This window comes from Physeter macrocephalus, chromosome 10 (genome assembly GCF_002837175.3).
Source record: "Physeter macrocephalus isolate SW-GA chromosome 10, ASM283717v5, whole genome shotgun sequence".
Lineage (NCBI taxonomy): Eukaryota > Metazoa > Chordata > Mammalia > Artiodactyla > Physeteridae > Physeter > Physeter macrocephalus.
Window position 1 is genome coordinate 31093709 of NC_041223.1, and position 18586 is coordinate 31112294.

The 18586-nt window shown below is 37.8% G+C and overlaps 1 protein-coding gene across 2 annotated transcripts in view; it reads left to right on the forward strand.

The window, feature by feature from the left end:
- The window catches only part of STX7 (syntaxin 7), a 50317-nt gene extending 35094 nt beyond the window's left edge, over positions 1-15223 (forward strand). The window contains exons 4-10 of one of the 2 annotated variants that reach the window (XM_007100315.4): positions 775-868; positions 3472-3609; positions 4380-4432; positions 4976-5072; positions 6314-6386; positions 10321-10403; positions 12930-15220. In XM_007100315.4, coding sequence (XP_007100377.1) covers positions 775-868; positions 3472-3609; positions 4380-4432; positions 4976-5072; positions 6314-6386; positions 10321-10403; positions 12930-13022 — 631 coding nt within the window. In that variant the 3' untranslated portion in view covers positions 13023-15220. Of the gene's footprint in view, positions 1-774; positions 869-2657; positions 2784-3471; positions 3610-4379; positions 4433-4975; positions 5073-6313; positions 6387-10320; positions 10404-12929 lie in introns of those variants that run through there. The other variant, XM_024122505.3, reaches the window with a different exon arrangement.
- The last annotated feature ends 3363 nt before the right edge of the window (positions 15224-18586 follow it).

Genomic DNA, 18586 nt, shown 5'->3' on the forward strand with positions numbered 1-18586 from the left:
GTGCCACCAGGGAAGCCCCAATACATGTTTAAAATGAGAGATAATATATATGAGAAGTACTGATGTTGTGACTTGTAAAGCATCACATTAATACAGGCTTTTTTTTAGTGTTAATTTCTTTAGTTGGAGATCTTAGTTTTTACTTTATAAGCTAGCTAGCAAGATAGATATAAATAGCTATATAATTTACCTCTTTTACTGTGTTCTGTTCTTTTTACAGAGAAGTGCTATTGTTTTTTCCACAGCAAACTTAAATAATAGTAAATTCGTATTATTACTCATGTCTCTGTTTTTTTTTTTTTTTTTTTTAAGTATCTATAGGATATAAATGTTCAGGTAGAGAAATATGAGAGGCTGGCTGTACCCTGAGACCTGGGAACTGGGCAGAGTTTAAGACAACAAATCTTTACTTATTCAACTGACTTCCCAATTGTGGGATGCACATAAAAGGCTCCCACAGCCACCGTATCTCAAACATCAGACACCTTACAATCTCGTGTTGGCTTTTGTCATCTTCCTTTCTAAATGGCTGCTGATTTATTTCTCAGAGCTTGGTTACTCCATGTGTGAGTGAAGAACCTTCCACATAGTATTTGTTCAATATTCATCAAAGAATAGAACTTGGAAATTTTGTTTTCATAGAGAAAATTTGGAGCCAGTCTGTAAAAAAGTGATTTTTCTAAAACTATTCATCAGGGTTGAATCAAGTGGCACAGTTGTAGCTTAAAGAAATGTGTTAGTTCTTTCGCTATAATGCATGTTTTCTCATTTTAGGCAACAGAAGCAGCAATATACGAACCAACTTGCCAAAGAAACAGATAAGTACATTAAAGAGTTTGGATCTCTGCCCACCACCCCCAGTGACCAGGTATGAAGCTTTAAGACACACTGTTGATGTATTGAATGTGAAAGAAATCAAATGTATTGTAGGATCTTTGAACTGTTGTGCTAGAAAGGAAATTAGGGGGAAAAAATCAATTTGAGATTAGTTCACAGAACACAAAACTATATTTAATTGCCCAGGTAGTATCCTTTGGTTCAATAAAGCAAAAGTTATTTCCATGCACTTGCCCTGACCCATAATTAAGTAAGTGCTCAGAAAATGCTTCCTGAGTAATTGTTTCCTGGCCTTCCAGGACTGACTTCATATAACATGCACTCTCATTCAAGATGTGAGGTTTCTAGGGGCACACGTATTTATTACCCTGCTTATTACTTAGTGGAAGTTACTACTTAGGTGAGTCAAAGGTTTTATTTTCATTAAAAAAAAATACTTTAACATAAAATAATGGCCCAGTTTTTAGGATGAGAACTTGAGGTGAGAAATCCAACATTATGGGCCTTTTGCCTCAAGGTAAAATAAGCACAGTATTTGAACACATTGTCAAATTGTTCAAAATGTTATTGAGTTAATCAGTAAGGCCCTGTAATAGGAGAGTGAGTGAAATTTTCAGAATTAAATAAAGAGTCAGCTACTGGCAAAACAAGATTCTGAATATGTAGACATCATTAAAGTCTTCTTTTAGAATTTTAATTATATTACTTTTTCTAAAGATTTTTAAAAGGCATATTAAAGATAGGGCACTTGGTAAATATATATAAGTAGGATATAATTCTTCCTTATCAGTCAAATACAGATATCTAAAACATATTTTTACATAGTATCTCATTATTTTAAAGGATCCTAATTGTGACCAATACATGTTTATTTTTTTTTGTTTTTTTTTTTTGCGTGTGTCTGGTACGCGGGCCTCTCACTTTTGTGGCCTCTCCCGTTGCGGAGCACAGGCTCCGGACGCGCAGGCTCGGCGGCCATGGCTCACGGGCCCAGCTGCTCCGTGGCATGTGGGATCTTCCCGGACCGGGGCACGAACCCGTGTCCCCTGCATCGGCAGGCGGACTCTCAACCAAAGTGCCACCAGGGAAGCCCCAATACATGTTTAAAATGAGAGATAATATATATGAGAAGTACTGATGTTGTGACTTGTAAAGCATCACATTAATACAGGCTTTTTTTTAGTGTTAATTTCTTTAGTTGGAGATCTTAGTTTTTACTTTATAAGCTAGCTAGCAAGATAGATATAAATAGCTATATAATTTACCTCTTTTACTGTGTTCTGTTCTTTTTACAGAGAAGTGCTATTGTTTTTTCCACAGCAAACTTAAATAATAGTAAATTCGTATTATTACTCATGTCTCTGCTTTTTTTTTTTTTTTTTTTTTTAAGTATCTATAGGATATAAATGTTCAGGTAGAGAAATATGAGAGGCTGGCTGTACCCTGAGACCTGGGAACTGGGCAGAGTTTAAGACAACAAATCTTTACTTATTCAACTGACTTCCCAATTGTGGGATGCACATAAAAGGCTCCCACAGCCACCGTATCTCAAACATCAGACACCTTACAATCTCGTGTTGGCTTTTGTCATCTTCCTTTCTAAATGGCTGCTGATTTATTTCTCAGAGCTTGGTTACTCCATGTGTGAGTGAAGAACCTTCCACATAGTATTTGTTCAATATTCATCAAAGAATAGAACTTGGAAATTTTGTTTTCATAGAGAAAATTTGGAGCCAGTCTGTAAAAAAGTGATTTTTCTAAAACTATTCATCAGGGTTGAATCAAGTGGCACAGTTGTAGCTTAAAGAAATGTGTTAGTTCTTTCGCTATAATGCATGTTTTCTCATTTTAGGCAACAGAAGCAGCAATATACGAACCAACTTGCCAAAGAAACAGATAAGTACATTAAAGAGTTTGGATCTCTGCCCACCACCCCCAGTGACCAGGTATGAAGCTTTAAGACACACTGTTGATGTATTGAATGTGAAAGAAATCAAATGTATTGTAGGATCTTTGAACTGTTGTGCTAGAAAGGAAATTAGGGGGAAAAAATCAATTTGAGATTAGTTCACAGAACACAAAACTATATTTAATTGCCCAGGTAGTATCCTTTGGTTCAATAAAGCAAAAGTTATTTCCATGCACTTGCCCTGACCCATAATTAAGTAAGTGCTCAGAAAATGCTTCCTGAGTAATTGTTTCCTGGCCTTCCAGGACTGACTTCATATAACATGCACTCTCATTCAAGATGTGAGGTTTCTAGGGGCACACGTATTTATTACCCTGCTTATTACTTAGTGGAAGTTACTACTTAGGTGAGTCAAAGGTTTTATTTTCATTAAAAAAAAATACTTTAACATAAAATAATGGCCCAGTTTTTAGGATGAGAACTTGAGGTGAGAAATCCAACATTATGGGCCTTTTGCCTCAAGGTAAAATAAGCACAGTATTTGAACACATTGTCAAATTGTTCAAAATGTTATTGAGTTAATCAGTAAGGCCCTGTAATAGGAGAGTGAGTGAAATTTTCAGAATTAAATAAAGAGTCAGCTACTGGCAAAACAACTTTTGCAAATTCTGTAAAGCCTCACAGGTTGATTCTGGTAGGTTTCTTTCCCCCCCGCTTTCCTCTAGCGTCAAAGGAAAATACAGAAGGATCGCTTAGTGGCGGAATTCACCACATCACTGACAAACTTTCAGAAGGCGCAGAGACAGGCTGCTGAGAGAGAGAGAGAGTTTGTCGCTCGAGTAAGAGCCAGTTCCAGAGTGTCTGTAAGTATTTAAAGCAGCACTGTAAAAAGAACGTGGTACCCTCCAAGGGCCCCATGAAGAGCTATACGGCATGTTTGAGTCCTAAAGACCTGTGAATATCTTGGAAATCGGTATTTGAATACTTATTTTCAGGTGTTTCTAATCAATATTTTAAGAAGGATGATCATTATGTATTATTGTGGTTATTCTGTCGATGTTGTGGAACAAAAGATTATGTAAAACTTTAGAAACGTTTTGTCAGAAAAGATTAGGGGTCAAATCCTAATTTGAGCCTGAGGCTGTTACTTTGTATTCGTGCTGGTGTAGAGAGCACTTTAATCCTGCATTATATGAAGATGATGTAAATGAACAGTGAATATATTGTATGAATATTTAAAACGAATGTACACCTGGAGAAAATAAAGGATAAGGTAGAGTGGAATCTTGACTTAATCTAATTTTAAATCTCCCTAGAATCTATCACACAGGTTGTTTCGTTGTTCCTTAATATAGAGGTTCCAAGACTACATTATGTTTTAATCAAATAATATTGTTATTTGGCCCTTGAGAATATTTAATGAATTCCTTCTTTGTCAGCTTAGGATATAATTTTTTTTATTACTTGAAGTAACTGACCTAAAATACTAGAACAAGAACTTTTCTCTCTCTTTTTCTTACACCTACACTCCAGTGTGTATATAAATCAGTTTAGATTATTATAAAGTAAAATGTGAGTGTTGTGTGTTTTTCCTTTGCATCTTCTCAATCCATTCTGTTACTAAATTATTCAGGGTGGTTTTCCTGAGGAGAGCTCAAAAGAAAGGAATCTTGTGTCCTGGGAAAGGTAAGAAGTATATAAAACATTATACAGATCAAAAGATAATTTTTCAAATACGTTTTTTACATCACAGTCCCTGAGCCGAATTAAAGCTTTCAGTATATTATATCATGACTATCCTAAGTTATTTATAAATAGAAAACAATAAGTTTGAAAATTGTTCAAAGTAATTATTTATTATAAAATATATAAAAATATTCCAGTATAGCAATAATACTCTTTAATTATCCAAATAAATATTATTGACTTAATTATTATTTGATACAGGTTATTCCCATATGTGAAGTTTAAATCAACCAAGAAGAAGTACTCACTTGCCAAATATAATAGTTTCCAATAATTAAATAATAACTCTAAACATAACATCATTGAAATGAAACATGAATAAAATTCGGTTAACATTTCTGTTATATTTTTAGAATTTAAGTGAGCAATTCTATGACTTTGAAGAAAAAATATTCTATTCAATAAGTATTTCTTAAATAAAAAGGAAGCCTCATTGTTTTCATACCGGTTTTTCTTTTTTACATATTCTTTTCTTTTTAATAGCCAAACTCAGCCTCAGGTGCAGGTGCAGGATGAAGAAATTACAGAGGATGACCTCCGCCTTATTCAGGAGAGAGAGTCTTCTATTAGGCAACTCGAAGTAAGCTTTACATTGTAGAATTGGACTGCTGCTCTGTTCTTAGTGAGTTTGTCCTCAAGATGCTTAGATGATGCTGGGAGAGAGGTCAAGAAAGAAAACTAAATAAATATATCAATTTGATGGCATATTTCATATAAATTAGAGTCATTCTGTTAAAAACAAAGTAATTTCTTTAGGATTTGTGCAAGGATGAGAAAATATGCTTCCCTCTACTCCAACTTTTTTTTTTTTTTTTTTAATTCTGTTAAGTCATCTCAAGGCACCTGAGCATTGAGAAAATTATCAGTCTAGAGATAAAGGTCTGTTCAGAGAGTCTAGATAGCGTCCATGGTACATGATACACATCACACCTGCATGAATAAGACTTTTTTCAAGGGCTTTAAAAGTGTTTTATTTCTCTTTAGTGTGTGTAGGGTATCAAAGAGGTCTAAAAGGTTTAGTAGCCTTAGTTCTTAGGGAACCTACCTGTTCCCTAGAAAGCGGGCTAATAATAGCTAACAATAGCTACCATTTATTGAGGACTTCATGCACCAAGCACTGTGTGATAAATTCTTTATGTTAATTGTCTTATTTAGTTCTCATAAAAGCTCTGTGAAGTAATTAACTGTGTCATTATCATTGCCCTTCTACAGATGGGGAAACTAAGGCATAAGATGAATATGTAAATTGCCCCACCTTTCCTGAATAAAGTATTTAAACTTTACTTTTTAATCAAGCAAAATAATAGTTATATATTGAAGAAAATTAAATTTATAACTTATTTATCCATCACTATTCCATTGCATATTCAGATTTATTAATGTGAGGCTTTGAATTTACACCTAATGTTTTATTCTTTTAAAGTGTCAAATTGACATATACATTTTTACTAGAAATACAATAAGAATATTTTTTACTTTTTTGAGGAAATACTATTCATGATAACAAAACTAATCAGATTGCATGACGTAAATTCAGTAACCCACAACCCTTCTCTATTGTATAGTTCCTTCATTTCCACTCTGAATCACTTCATATTTTTAACATCATAAACTTATTTTAGAGAACTGAGATTCAGAGTCTACTTACTTGGGATTGCCTATAGTAAAATAGTTTTCTGACATTCCCCAGATATATGTTATTAGGTCCAGATGCATGCTCACCTAGGTATGAGCAGTGGTTTTTGTTTTTTAAAATTTTCTCCTTTTGTGGATTGGGGACTGAATTTCTGATTACAATAATATGCGCTTTTTTTCTCTTAGGCTGATATTATGGATATTAATGAAATATTTAAAGATTTGGGAATGATGATTCATGAGCAAGGAGATGTAATAGGTAAGCGCTACTCATTAGATTTCATGAGGCAGAAAGAAGCTACATGCAGTTTACCTGTGGTAACTTCTCAAGTCAGGGTAGCTCCTTCCTCTCTCTCTTTCGGTCCTCCTGAAATCAAAAGTACAGTGTCTGTAATAGACAAAGCATCACCCTTGGCATTTTCTAAAACATATCTCGTTTTTGGCTCCTACTGGTGGAAATGACCAGCTTCATTTATTTAAGAAGTTCCAAATTTAATCAGGGTCTACTGCTGCTGAGATCATGGAAGGTAACATTTAACATCATTCTCGCTTATTTCCAGGACCTCTGGTTTCTGTCTTATCCCAATTTAATTCTTATCACAACAAGGACTTTGGGGAAAACATCTGTTCATAATTGTGCACACTATCTTGTCTTTTAAAGTAGAGGGAATAAGCCATTTGTCTGAACATTAATTCTTATAGCTTTTTTAGTACGTTAATTTAGTTGTGTTATTACTTAGATATTGAGAATTTTTTTTTAAATTCTTTTTAAAAAAATCAGTGACTAAGACTTCCTTTAAGTTTTAAATGTAATTGTAATTCATTTAAGGTGTAGTTGTCAGCATTGATTAGGATTCTGATCATCTTTATCATTTTGATATATGAAGATATCTGTGGGTATGCTAAAAATATATTTAATATGTTTTCTGAACTTGGTTCAGTTGAAATGCTTGGACCTATAGTTTAATATAGTTATTATTTGTCCATTCTTACCGTCCTCTGTAGCCCCAGTAGATCACAGGGTAAAATTTCAAAAACCGTTCATTCATCCAATAAATATTTATTGAATGCCTACTATATCCAGGCATAAATCTAGGCCTTGAGGATTCAGCTGAAATTAAACAACAGATAAAAGATCTTATAATCTAATTGGAGGAGAGAGACAATTAAAACAGAAAGAAAAGTAAGTAGATGGTGATAAGTGTTAGGGGAAGATAAGGCCAGGTCGGGGGTAGGACTGCAGAAGGTGGGGAATGTGCTGCTTTTCTGGGGGAGTCAGGTAAGGCCTCACTGATAGGTGACATTTTAGTGAAGACTTCACGGAAGTAAGGGAGCAGGCAAGAGAACGTGTTCCAGGCAGAGGGAACAGCAGGTGCAAAGGCCTTCAGGCAGAAGCACGCCTGACATCTTGGGCCAATGGAGTGAGCAAGAGGAGGATGGAGACGATGTCACAAGTCACAGGAGACCAGATCACATAGGCCCCCGAGCCCTTGTGAGGACTGTTTTTGTATTAATGGAGGGGAAGCCACAGTAGCATTTGAGCAGAGGAACGTTATCATTTGACTTAGGTGAACAGACTGCAAAGGGACAAGACCAAAAACAAAGGAAACACTTAAAAAAGCCTATTGCAGGAATCCACGTGAGCAGCTGTGTTGTCTTGGATCAGTACGGAAGCAGTGAAGTGGTGAGAAGCGGTGGGATTCTGGATTTTTTTTAAATGTAGAGCCAAAAAGATCTGCTGACTATCTGGATATGGATGTGAGAGAGTAAATTCAGGGATGACTGTAAGGTTTTGGCCTGGCTCACAGAAATCATGGCGGTGCCGTTTTCTGAGATGCGGAAGTCTGTCACTGGAGCTGGTTTGGATGGCTATAAATCAGTGATTTTTGGATCTTTTATCATTCAGGGGCCAGGTGTCACCCAGGTAAAGGTTTGATAGGCATTGGTACAGAGAAGATGGGGTAAAGGGGAGACGTCTGGCCTGGGGGTATAAACCTGGGCGTTATCTGTACATAGATGGTATTTAAAGCCATGAGATTAGGTGAGATCATCTAAGAGATAAGTGCAGATAGAGAAGAGGGGTGTCTGAGGACTTGTAAATATTTAGAGCGCGGTCGGCAAACTACATCCATTCGTTTATGCGTTATCTACGACAGGTTTTGTACAAAAGAGGCATAGTTGAGTATTTATGACAGAAACCATATGAATGAACTGCAAAGCTTAAAGTATTTATTATCTGAGACAAAGAAAAAGTTTGTTGATCCCTGATTTAGAGCCCAGAGAGCCGAGGAGGAACGAACAAAAATGACCAAGAAAGAATAGCTAGTGATACAGAAGAAAACCACATGAATGTATAGTTTTAGAATGGAGGGGAGAAAGCATTTCAAGAGCGATGGCAGGTCACCTCTCTCAAATGCTGCTATTTGGTTAGGTAAACTGAGGCTTTAGTATTGATTGCTGAATTTAACAGTGTGTGGGGCATAGGTGACCTCAGATGAGAGCTGTGCTGGTGAAATAGTGCAGGTGAAAGCATGATAAAGTAGGCTCAAAAGACACTGAGAGGAGAGCGACTGGAGATAGCAAGTGGAGACAACTCTTTCTAGGAGTCAAGTGAGGTCATAGCTGCCAGTGGATGTGGCATAAATGAGAGGTTTGGGGGTTTGTGTGTTTTTAAGGTGGCAGCAGTAGGATTGATGGGAAAGAAGTGTTGATAGAGGGAGGAAATTGCTGGCCTGAGGTCTTTGAGCTAGGCAACAAGGAATGGGATAAAGTACACACACGGGGAGGTTGGCTCTCGCTGAGCGTGGACAGGTCCTCCCTAACCACGGGAGAGAAGTCCGAGCACAGAGACTGTTGCATGTGGTGGTGGGTATGGTCAGAGATTGTGGAAATGTCTTCTGATTGTTCCTGTTGTCTCAGTGATCTAGAAATAAGGTCATTGGTGGAAAATGACGATGCATGACGAGGCATGAGAAGTTAGGGGAGAGAGGAGGAAGTGTGACTTAGTGTTCCAGGAATTGGGGAGATGAGGCAGGCGTGCTGTGCAGTCAAGAATTTAAAGTGAAATAAGTCATCACGGTGATTCTTTTTTGCACCCATGTTCAGCTGCATGGGACAGGTTGGGGCTTTGTCACCTAACTGTGACCACAGTAGGAGGGAAGAGGGCTGAGGATAAATGCAAGAAACCAGTGACAGATGATAGTGTATGGAGTCTAGGCTAGGGAAGAGGAAAGTGAGGACATGAAGTGTGTGAGGGGCAGTGAAAAAGTGGTAGGATCACTAAAGTTGGGGTCTTAGAACGCGAGAACTCTAAAGGTAGCAGATGGTAATCAGAGAGTGAGACCTGGAATGGAGATTATAGAGAAGCTGCAGTTATTCGTAATGACAGGTTTGGGCTGTGACCATGGATGTGGGTGGCTCGGAAAGCGCCACAGGCAAAGTCTTTGAAAAACATGTGTTCAAAGAATTGAGAGTCCTGGGTATTAGAGGGTCAGCAATTGGATATTGAAATCACCGATACATAGGATAGTAGAAACATTGAAAAGAACATTAGTGGCTCTGGGGCTAAAATATTCAAGGAATGAGAAGAAAAGACCTCTGTAGATGTCTGCAGCAAGGAGGGTTGAATGAGCTGGACAGCATTAGCTCTAAAACTGAAAGTTGGCAGGGAGGAGGAGGAAACAGCGGTCACCCATCCTACAGACTGACACCTGTTCCACCCCCAGGTCAGAGGAGGGGGGGAAGGAAAATGTCAACACTTGAAAAGGCTGTGGGGACCCTCAGGGAGCCTAGGTTTCAGCACAGAAGGAGGTTGATGAGGGCCGCCGAGCAGGTGACGGTTTTCAGTTCTCTATATTTACCCTAAACCAAAGTTCAGATGCTTGCTTGCTGCTGAGTTGACCATCACAGAATGCAGGTACTGGTGACGGTACTTTTGGGGGTTACCAGGTAGAACTGGAGTGCACTATAATGAAGATAATCAAGTTTCTTTCCTTCAAATTCTTCTGTATTGTTTGCATCACCTGAGAAGTAGTATCACTAAAAAGAAAAAATTCAGCCTTACCCATGTACGATTAATATTAACCTTTGAATGGTGAACATGTTTAATCTTACCTTGAGTAAAATCTGGTGATTGGTACAGTTCTGTTACTAGAGCATCAGCACCTGTTTTGTGTGTATGTTTTATTTTAAAGATAGCATAGAAGCCAATGTGGAAAATGCTGAGGTGCACGTCCAGCAAGCAAACCAGCAGCTGTCGAGGGCGGCAGACTATCAGGTAGTATTAACTGTGCTAAATTGTCTTATAACTCAGACTTTTAAACGTGTGTGTGTGTGTGTAAAATCGGGTTTAAAGTGGCTGGAGATGTTAAAATTCAAAATGCCATGGAAGACAGGCTAGAAATATGCCAATCAGTTCAAACTGCATGTAGCCTGTCTGTTCTCAGGTTTGAACCAGTGTTGTGCCCACAGGGGTGGGAAGTTTAGAGTCTTGAGGGGAGCAGTACACAGCTCCAGTCTTTTCTGACAGCTTTTGGTCTCCGATGTCATTTTGACATTTCAACCCAGAAACCTCTTTGATAGCGATTTCCTTGTTTCTTGCTGTTCCCTTCTACCTTTCTTTTTTGTCAATGATACTATGGACTAAAGAGGCAAAGATCCTTGTCCCAGAAAGATCTCTTCAGTTCCTGTGGAAATTATATTAGCTTAGAGTGTCCTTGACCAGTGGGTATTCTGTCATCATTCAGCAGACTCTTCACCAGGAATGAACTGATTTCTTAGGTGAATCAGGTTAGTATAGGGAATCCATAGCTATGAGTCAAATATAAATATATATAAAGGACTACAAATATTAGCACCATGAACTATTAATATATCACTTAATATGTAGATCTTTGACGTTTAACAAAGATAAGCCCAGGCTCTTTGGGAACCCCTAAATACCACCCTAGCATTTGATTTCCCTTTTAAAACTTCATTTTTTTTTGCTGATGTAGTTGTTCATAATTATTTTCTCAGAAACTTATTACCTTATAAAATTTCTAAGATATTATCACCATTCTAGGTATTTTTTAATTGCTTTTCACTTTTCTCACTAATCTTAGAAGTTCCCTTTAGTTTCAATGCCATTTTTTTCACTGGACAAATCAGTGCATATAGAGGATGCTGAGTTATACAACCAGTTGTGCTCACTGACAGAGTAACTCATGTTTACTGTCTTTGTGCATGAGATTCAGATATGCAGCTCAGGATAGCTAATGTCACCATGTCCTAGAATGTAGGTGTCATTCATGAATAGTTGCACACACACACACACACACACACACACACACACACACACACACACACACACACACACACACACAGAGTAATCTGTAAATACCAACAGTTATAGCTGCTCAGAGTGTTTAGCAAGATTCATCAGTGACTGGGATTCCATGTAATTTCGTTTTCCTTTTGGACTTCAGGGGGATATAGATATACCCCCAAGTTTTACTTTTACTCTTCCTTGTGGAAGGGAAGGCCTATATAGCCACCCTGGGCAAAAGGAACACATCTTCCCAAGTTGTACCTCCAGAGCAAGAGCTGCCCCCATCCTTAATCCCACAGGCCCTGGAGGGATGAGGAAAGAGCCATGCAACACAAGGGCTGGAAAGAGAGCAGCTTCCCAGTAGTCCCACTTGGCAGCCTTGATATTAAACTTATGCCTCTGCAAAATACGGTGCAGTGCTTCTAAATAGTTTGGATGAACCATGAACATAAAGGAAGGTGGAAAATGCTTTCATCACCATGGCACCCCAGTACCTCACCACCGCACTCTGGAGAGGGTGCCCCAGGAAAATAGATACTCTAGTGGAACAGCTCTCATTGTTGATGAAGGCACGTTACATATGGATCTGCGGTAACCAGGTGGAATCTGGGGAAAATACATGGGCATGATGAGATTGAAACTTTGAACTGTGTTTAATATATGAAGAGTATATTCTGTTGAAAAATTAGATGGCCATTTGGAATACTGAAAAGTATAAGTAGTTTTCAGGATAATTTCAGAGTCAGGAACATATTATTTTTGTAAATTTTATGCTACTTCTAGTTGACACAAAGTAAATTTACAGATTTTTTCCACTTTGTAAGGAAAATGATTCCTGCATGTAGCTGTGAGATATACAAGCCATTGGAGAAATATAGAAAGCTACAGCTGGGCCAGGAATGAATAATGTAGCAAAACTCTTAACCTTTATATTTTAAATGACGGTATTAGAATTCTTTTTAGCTCTTTGTGTTTTATATTTTATTTGAATGTTGAGAGATTTTGAATGCAGTTTCCATTCATATTCAAGGATGGGAATGATTTGGGAAATTAATAAGTCTACTTTAAGAAACATTGCCAAACATTTGCATTTGCTGATATTGTCAGAGGACTCATTTTGAAGAGCAATTTTTGATAAAAGTTTAAAAATTGATGGCTTTAAGCTGTTTTTTGTTTTCACACATAGGTAAACTGTATTGCTCAAGTTATTAATTTTTATTTCTCTGTATCTTTTTTAAATTACGCCCAACCACACATCTAGAAAAAGTACCAACAGAAGTTGAATAATTACCCCCTGAATTATACCATTAATTCAAGAAAAATATTTTTTGAAAGCATAGTGCTATATGTATTGAAAAGCAAAAAAATATAGCCCAAAATGAGGCAATAAATTACTATTGATTTTACTCTAGAAATGAACCAAATGATCTTCACTTGCTATAGAGGTGCTACACTGCATCTGTAAACGTGTTGTTTGTTTTTTCGCATCTGCAGCGCAAATCCAGGAAAACCCTGTGCATCATCATTTTTATCCTTGTTATCGGAGTTGTAATTATCGGTCTCATCATATGGGGAGTGAAAGGCTAAGATTATAAAGGAGCACACTATTGCACTACATTATGTAAATTATGTAGGAAGATTCCTTTAATCATGGTAGGTTTTTTTAATTGTTATTATTTTAAAGCTGTTGCTTAAAGGATGGTTCCCATACTTTGTTATTTTTATTTGGGGGGAAGTTTTCTTTGGATTAAATCTGATATTTTCTAATACTGAAAGTTTTTTAAAACATCACTGCTGGCATAGCTTCATGCTTTTCGACCTAGTAACTGTTAGGTTTTTGCCCACATTGTATATGCCCTTCATTTATAATTTATTTATCCTGTTGACTTAGTTTTTGGAATTAGTAAATTTAAAGGTGTGTGTGTGTTCTGTGTGCACCTCTCTGTCACGGTGTAACATGCACCCACGTTTGTGTTACTTCAATTACAAATCTTAAATTTAATTTTGTTTTGGGCCAGCAGAGGAAGTATTGTCAATAACTTTAAAAATTAACATTATATGTTTGTGTTTGGAGTTTTGTTTTTATCTAGTTCACAGCAACACAAATTGTCTATTTAACTTTTACTGTTATTTTTCTCTTAAGACCCTTGTTTATTCTGAATGAAATCAGTGAATAACTTCCTAGTATATCTCTTACTCCTGATGTGTATATAGTAAGCATTTGCTGTAGATTGGCTAGTAAAATACTAAGGATAGATTGTTTTTATGTAGGTTCTGTTTAAGTCTGACGTTCGTTAGCAGGGGATTGTGTGGTCACTATAAATATTTAATGTGATTTGGAGGAAGAGTATGACAGATCAATACCTATTGTGTTAGAATTCTAAAGATCCCAACTTGTATTTGGCTGTGTATTTCCACAGCTGTTATGATGGAAAATTAATTACCTTTTCTTATGTCCTATAGAGTAATAAAGATTACCTTTGGGAAGTAACTTTCCCACAGTTACCGTTTTTGAGCACCTAACACTTAAAATTCTGTTTCCCTTCATAACATTTTGTACCATCCTTCATTAGAAAGGGAATTGGATATTCGCCACTTAACTCACTTGCCTTTTTTAATCAATGTTGTTTTAATGCACTAATCTGAATACTGTAAAGAAGATTATCTTAGTTTATAGTTTGTATTTTATAATGTTCTTATATAGCAGTTTGATAGTGAAGGCAATGTTTTACATGGCAAGCTATGAGACTTCAAATGGGAACAAATAAAATATTAAGTAACTAAGTAAATTGTATCTTTGCAACCAAAATAAAGATGATTTTAAAAAGTGTCTGGATAGTTTTATTTCAGGAGAACTCTGCTTCCGTGGGACTTGATACTTACCTCACACTTTTGCCACTGCAATCTCAACAGAGATGTAACCACATGGCCACCATTCTGCATCTTGCTGGAGTACCGGCGTACTCAAAGTTTTTATTTTGGCAATCTTAAAAGGTTTTGCCGCTAATAGGTAGAAGCTGCTTTGCTTGTCATCAAAACTCAATTTTTTCCACAAAAGCGTAGTCTTGATTAGAAAAAATAAAATGAAAAACAGTACAGTAGCCAGATTTTTTAAGTTCTTAACAAAGTTTTTCTTTTGGTGAGTTTTAGAATCTCTTTGGAAGGGTGATGCTTACTTTCATGACTGTCAGCATATCTGAATCTGTTTGAGTTGAACTGAGTCTCAAACTGAAGAACTTTCCTTATCAAGTGACACATATTGTTCATTTTAGTGTGTTCTGAAGACATACTTGAACGATGCAGACTGAGATTAACCAGCCTCTTTGCTTAAACCGAATGACAGTGCGGCATGAAGGGTTTGGCTGTTGTACTGGTCATTAAATATTATGAAAATGTTTTGGTTTTGCACGATGATTAGTTGTAGAAAAATAACTGGTGCCGTTTCAACATAATGCAGCTTGTTTTACTAGGCATGGGATCAACCCTAAAAAAATACAGATATGGACACAGATGGAGCTTGATCTGAGACAGCAAACCATGGAGGCAGCCTCTGGAGTCAGGCCCACTGAGTACACCGGGTGCCCAGAAGCTGTATCTGTGTCGCTCACTGAGAACACTGCACTTGGAAGAGGTTGCCACTGGATCCTTCTTCAGGGTCTTCACTGCTTTTGTTAAAAAATAGTAAAATCTGGGCTTCCCTGGTGGCGCAGTGGTTGCGCGTCCGCCTGCCGACGCAGGGGAACCGGGTTCGTGCCCCGGTCCGGGAGGATCCCACACGCCGCGGAGCAGCTAGGCCCATGAGCCATGGCCGCTGAGCCTGCGCGTCCGGAGCCTGTGCTCCGCAACGGGAGAGGCCACAGCAGTGAGAGGCCCGCGTACCGCAAAAAAAAAAAAAAAAGTAAAATCTTGTACACAAAAAATCGTGTTTTGAATACCGATCTAGACAAATTTATAATGAAAAAAGAAATGACTTTTGAAAGTTTGTTCCACAAAAATTAATCTGTGGTTTAAGCAAGGAAAATGCAGAGTAGTTTCTCTAGTTGATGTGATTTTCATTTGTTTCTTCGTGTAGAAAAAGGAATGTCACAATAAAAGATAAAAGCTATATAAAGGAAAAAGCCATTGTCCGCCTTTATAGTGAAGAGCAAGTCACAAGGGTAACTTATTCAGCATTTATTTTTTGAAAAGCAGAACTGACTATTTTTTACACATGATCAGGTTACTACAATAAAATAAATTTCAGAAGGAGATGAGAGTTGTTTGGGTAAGTTATGAATTAAATGACATTTTTAGTTCATTTAAATATGATGAAAATTTCTCATTAGTGGGAAAGAACATCATTAGGCATCCTTCTTTCCTGGAAAAAAAAATTGTGTATTTTCATAATTCATTTAGGAAAACAAAAAACTGACCTCTGGCTCCCAGACCTCTTCAGTACACCCTAAGATTTGAGCAGCTTGACCTTGTATTTCTCAGCAAGAAAATACAGTTAGCAAGATTGGCACCCACAGGAGCCTGAAAGTGTTACACTGGACCACTTCCTTGACAGAATGCATCACATTTCTGCTTAACGACTGTCCAGACATAGTTCATCAATCAGTGAAGAGCAAACCATCTCCCCCACTTTTTTAGGAATCTGTGTCCTCAAAATACTGTCACACAGGAAATAAAGGAATTGCCTGATGTAAACCTGCAGGTTCATCTTTCTTCATTTCAGCTGGGTTTAACAAAGTCAGTAGACTCAGTGAAGCATTAGCTCTTTCACTAAGTTAAGACATGTAGGAAACCTGTTTTTCTCTTAATGCTAAATTCAAGTATTTTAACCTTTCTATCTGGGTTCAGTCAGGAAAACAACCACCTGATGATGTAAGTGTAAAGCATTTCAATGTGCGGAGTGAGAAGCTTCCACCAAGTGTCAGAAGGGCAGGTGAGGGAAGGTGCATCTGCAGTACTGCCTTGGGCGGATCTTGGGAGCTGGCCCAGGAGCCCGTGAGAATCTGGAAGCATCCAGGAAACTCCTGTCACCTCAGCCTGCAGCACCGACGCTGTGAGTCTCAAGGAACTGTCACCAGCTGTCTAGGCTGTTGACAGCACCAAAGCAGGTGACCTGTGAGAGATCTTGAAGCTGCTGCAACGCCCGTGTCCGCGGGCCTGTGCACACTTCTGCCTGGATGGCCTCCAAGGGAGGGTGGCCTCTCCCTTCTCTGCCTCCTCCATCCCCTGGAAATGCTTCTCATTGGGCCACGCTGACTTAGAACCAGAAAGCAAAGGAGGTTCTGGAAAATGTAGTTTCTGGCTTCCCTGCAGTGCAAAGAACACTACAGAAGGAGGGGACAGTGATGTTGAGGTGACAGCAGACAGCCCATCACAATGGTGAAACGCTGTTAGATGGAAAGAGCACAAACAATGTGAAGCAGAAAGCCTCACAGAATTCTCTTCCATTAGGGGTTCTTTGGTGGGAAAAAAAAATAACACTGATTTTAAATGGTAAACAAGTACATTTTCCCAACCAGAACAAAGTCTCTGTATTATATATACTCTGGGACCCCAGCACCTAGCTGTTTCCTCCCTCTCTCCCTCCCTAGTTGCCCAATAAATATTTGTGTACTTAATTTGGCATTTATTGTGCCAGGCTGCCATGTGCTGGGGCACAGAGGGTATTTGAACCAAAAGAATGTGGTCCCTGCCCTCAGGGAGCTTATATTTTGGTATTAAGCACGTAAAAAACACTTGATGTTAGGAAGAAAATGGTGGGTGGGAGAGGAAGGAGGTAAGGGAAAAACAATGAATGAGGATGGATTCATCATTCTTTGGACCACCTACACCTGGGGACTGCTCATTCTTAAGGACTGGCTTGCTGTTTATCCTGTTACCTCATTACCAAGTAACTGAATGTCATTCTCGTTTCTCAGTTAACAGACTACTAGAAAAGTGATAGTTTTCTAAAAAGTAGCTACTAATTTGAAAGTTGATCTGTATGTATTGTCTCCAGGAAAGAACCTTCCATCTTTTGGTGGCAGCATCTGGATTCAGAGCTAGGGCGTCCTGATAGGACTGACATTTATAGGACTTTTGCAAAATTATTACTCCCAATAGAGGGAAGAGCACTGGAAAGAGGAAAGAGCTAAGGGTATTTTGGAATCCATGTTTCTTCAGATTGCATTCAAAGCCAATGCATTATGCATGCTCCTAGTAAAATGTCCCTTAAAACATTTTTAATTTAACCCTGCCCAATCCCTTGGCAATTTTTATTATTTTTTTCTTTGGTATCAAAAGGGAATAACACCTTCAATGGCTCACATTAACCAATTTTCTCGTAATTTAAATACTGTTTCAATTTGTCAATTTTAATCCTTTGTTTTCGCAATCCTTTGGTTAACATGAAAATCATGAATATTAGGAAACCTTATTTTTCTCCAAATAATTCTAATTTTAAAAGCAGAAGTAGAACTAAATAACTGACACACTAAATAGATTTTTATAGACCCTGTTGCTTCTGGCAGGTTTTTAAGAGGTTGGTCATTTAATTACTCAGAGTGGGATTCTTGTAGGTTTTGTGTAGTGATGGCATTCCTGCTTAAAATGTAAGTGGTGGAAGGCAAAACCAGATTTCCTGTGCAGTCGTTACGTGCATAACACCCTTGCTTGTTTTAGAGGGAGTCTGCTAGAACTGAACTGAGTCTTTAAATAAACTTGAAAGGGCATTAATTCCCACTTTGGCAAACCCAAAGTACAAATTTTTAAGTGTTTACTGTAAGTACCGTTAGACAGTAGTTACTAACTCCAAAATCTCTTAGCATTGGTGGAAACTTAGAAATGCAGTTATTTACCCTCAACAAAGATTTACTGATACTAGTTTCAGTTTCTAGTGAGTGCCTTCTGGAAGTTTCATATCAACTGTTAAATGGTACATCTGAAATGCTAAAGTCAGACCAGGATCAAAGAAACCAAGTTTACATCTCTAGAAACTAGAGATTTAGCCCAGGAGTAAGATACAAGCTTTTAGTAACTTGCATAGCTGAAGACCTAATCATGAAAAGCTTTCATGAGTAGTTAATTAACTGAGAAAATAAGACATACTGTAGTAAGGACAGATAAGGAGATAGAAAATATGAATGACAGGTGATGAGACCTGAAGGATTGAATGAGAA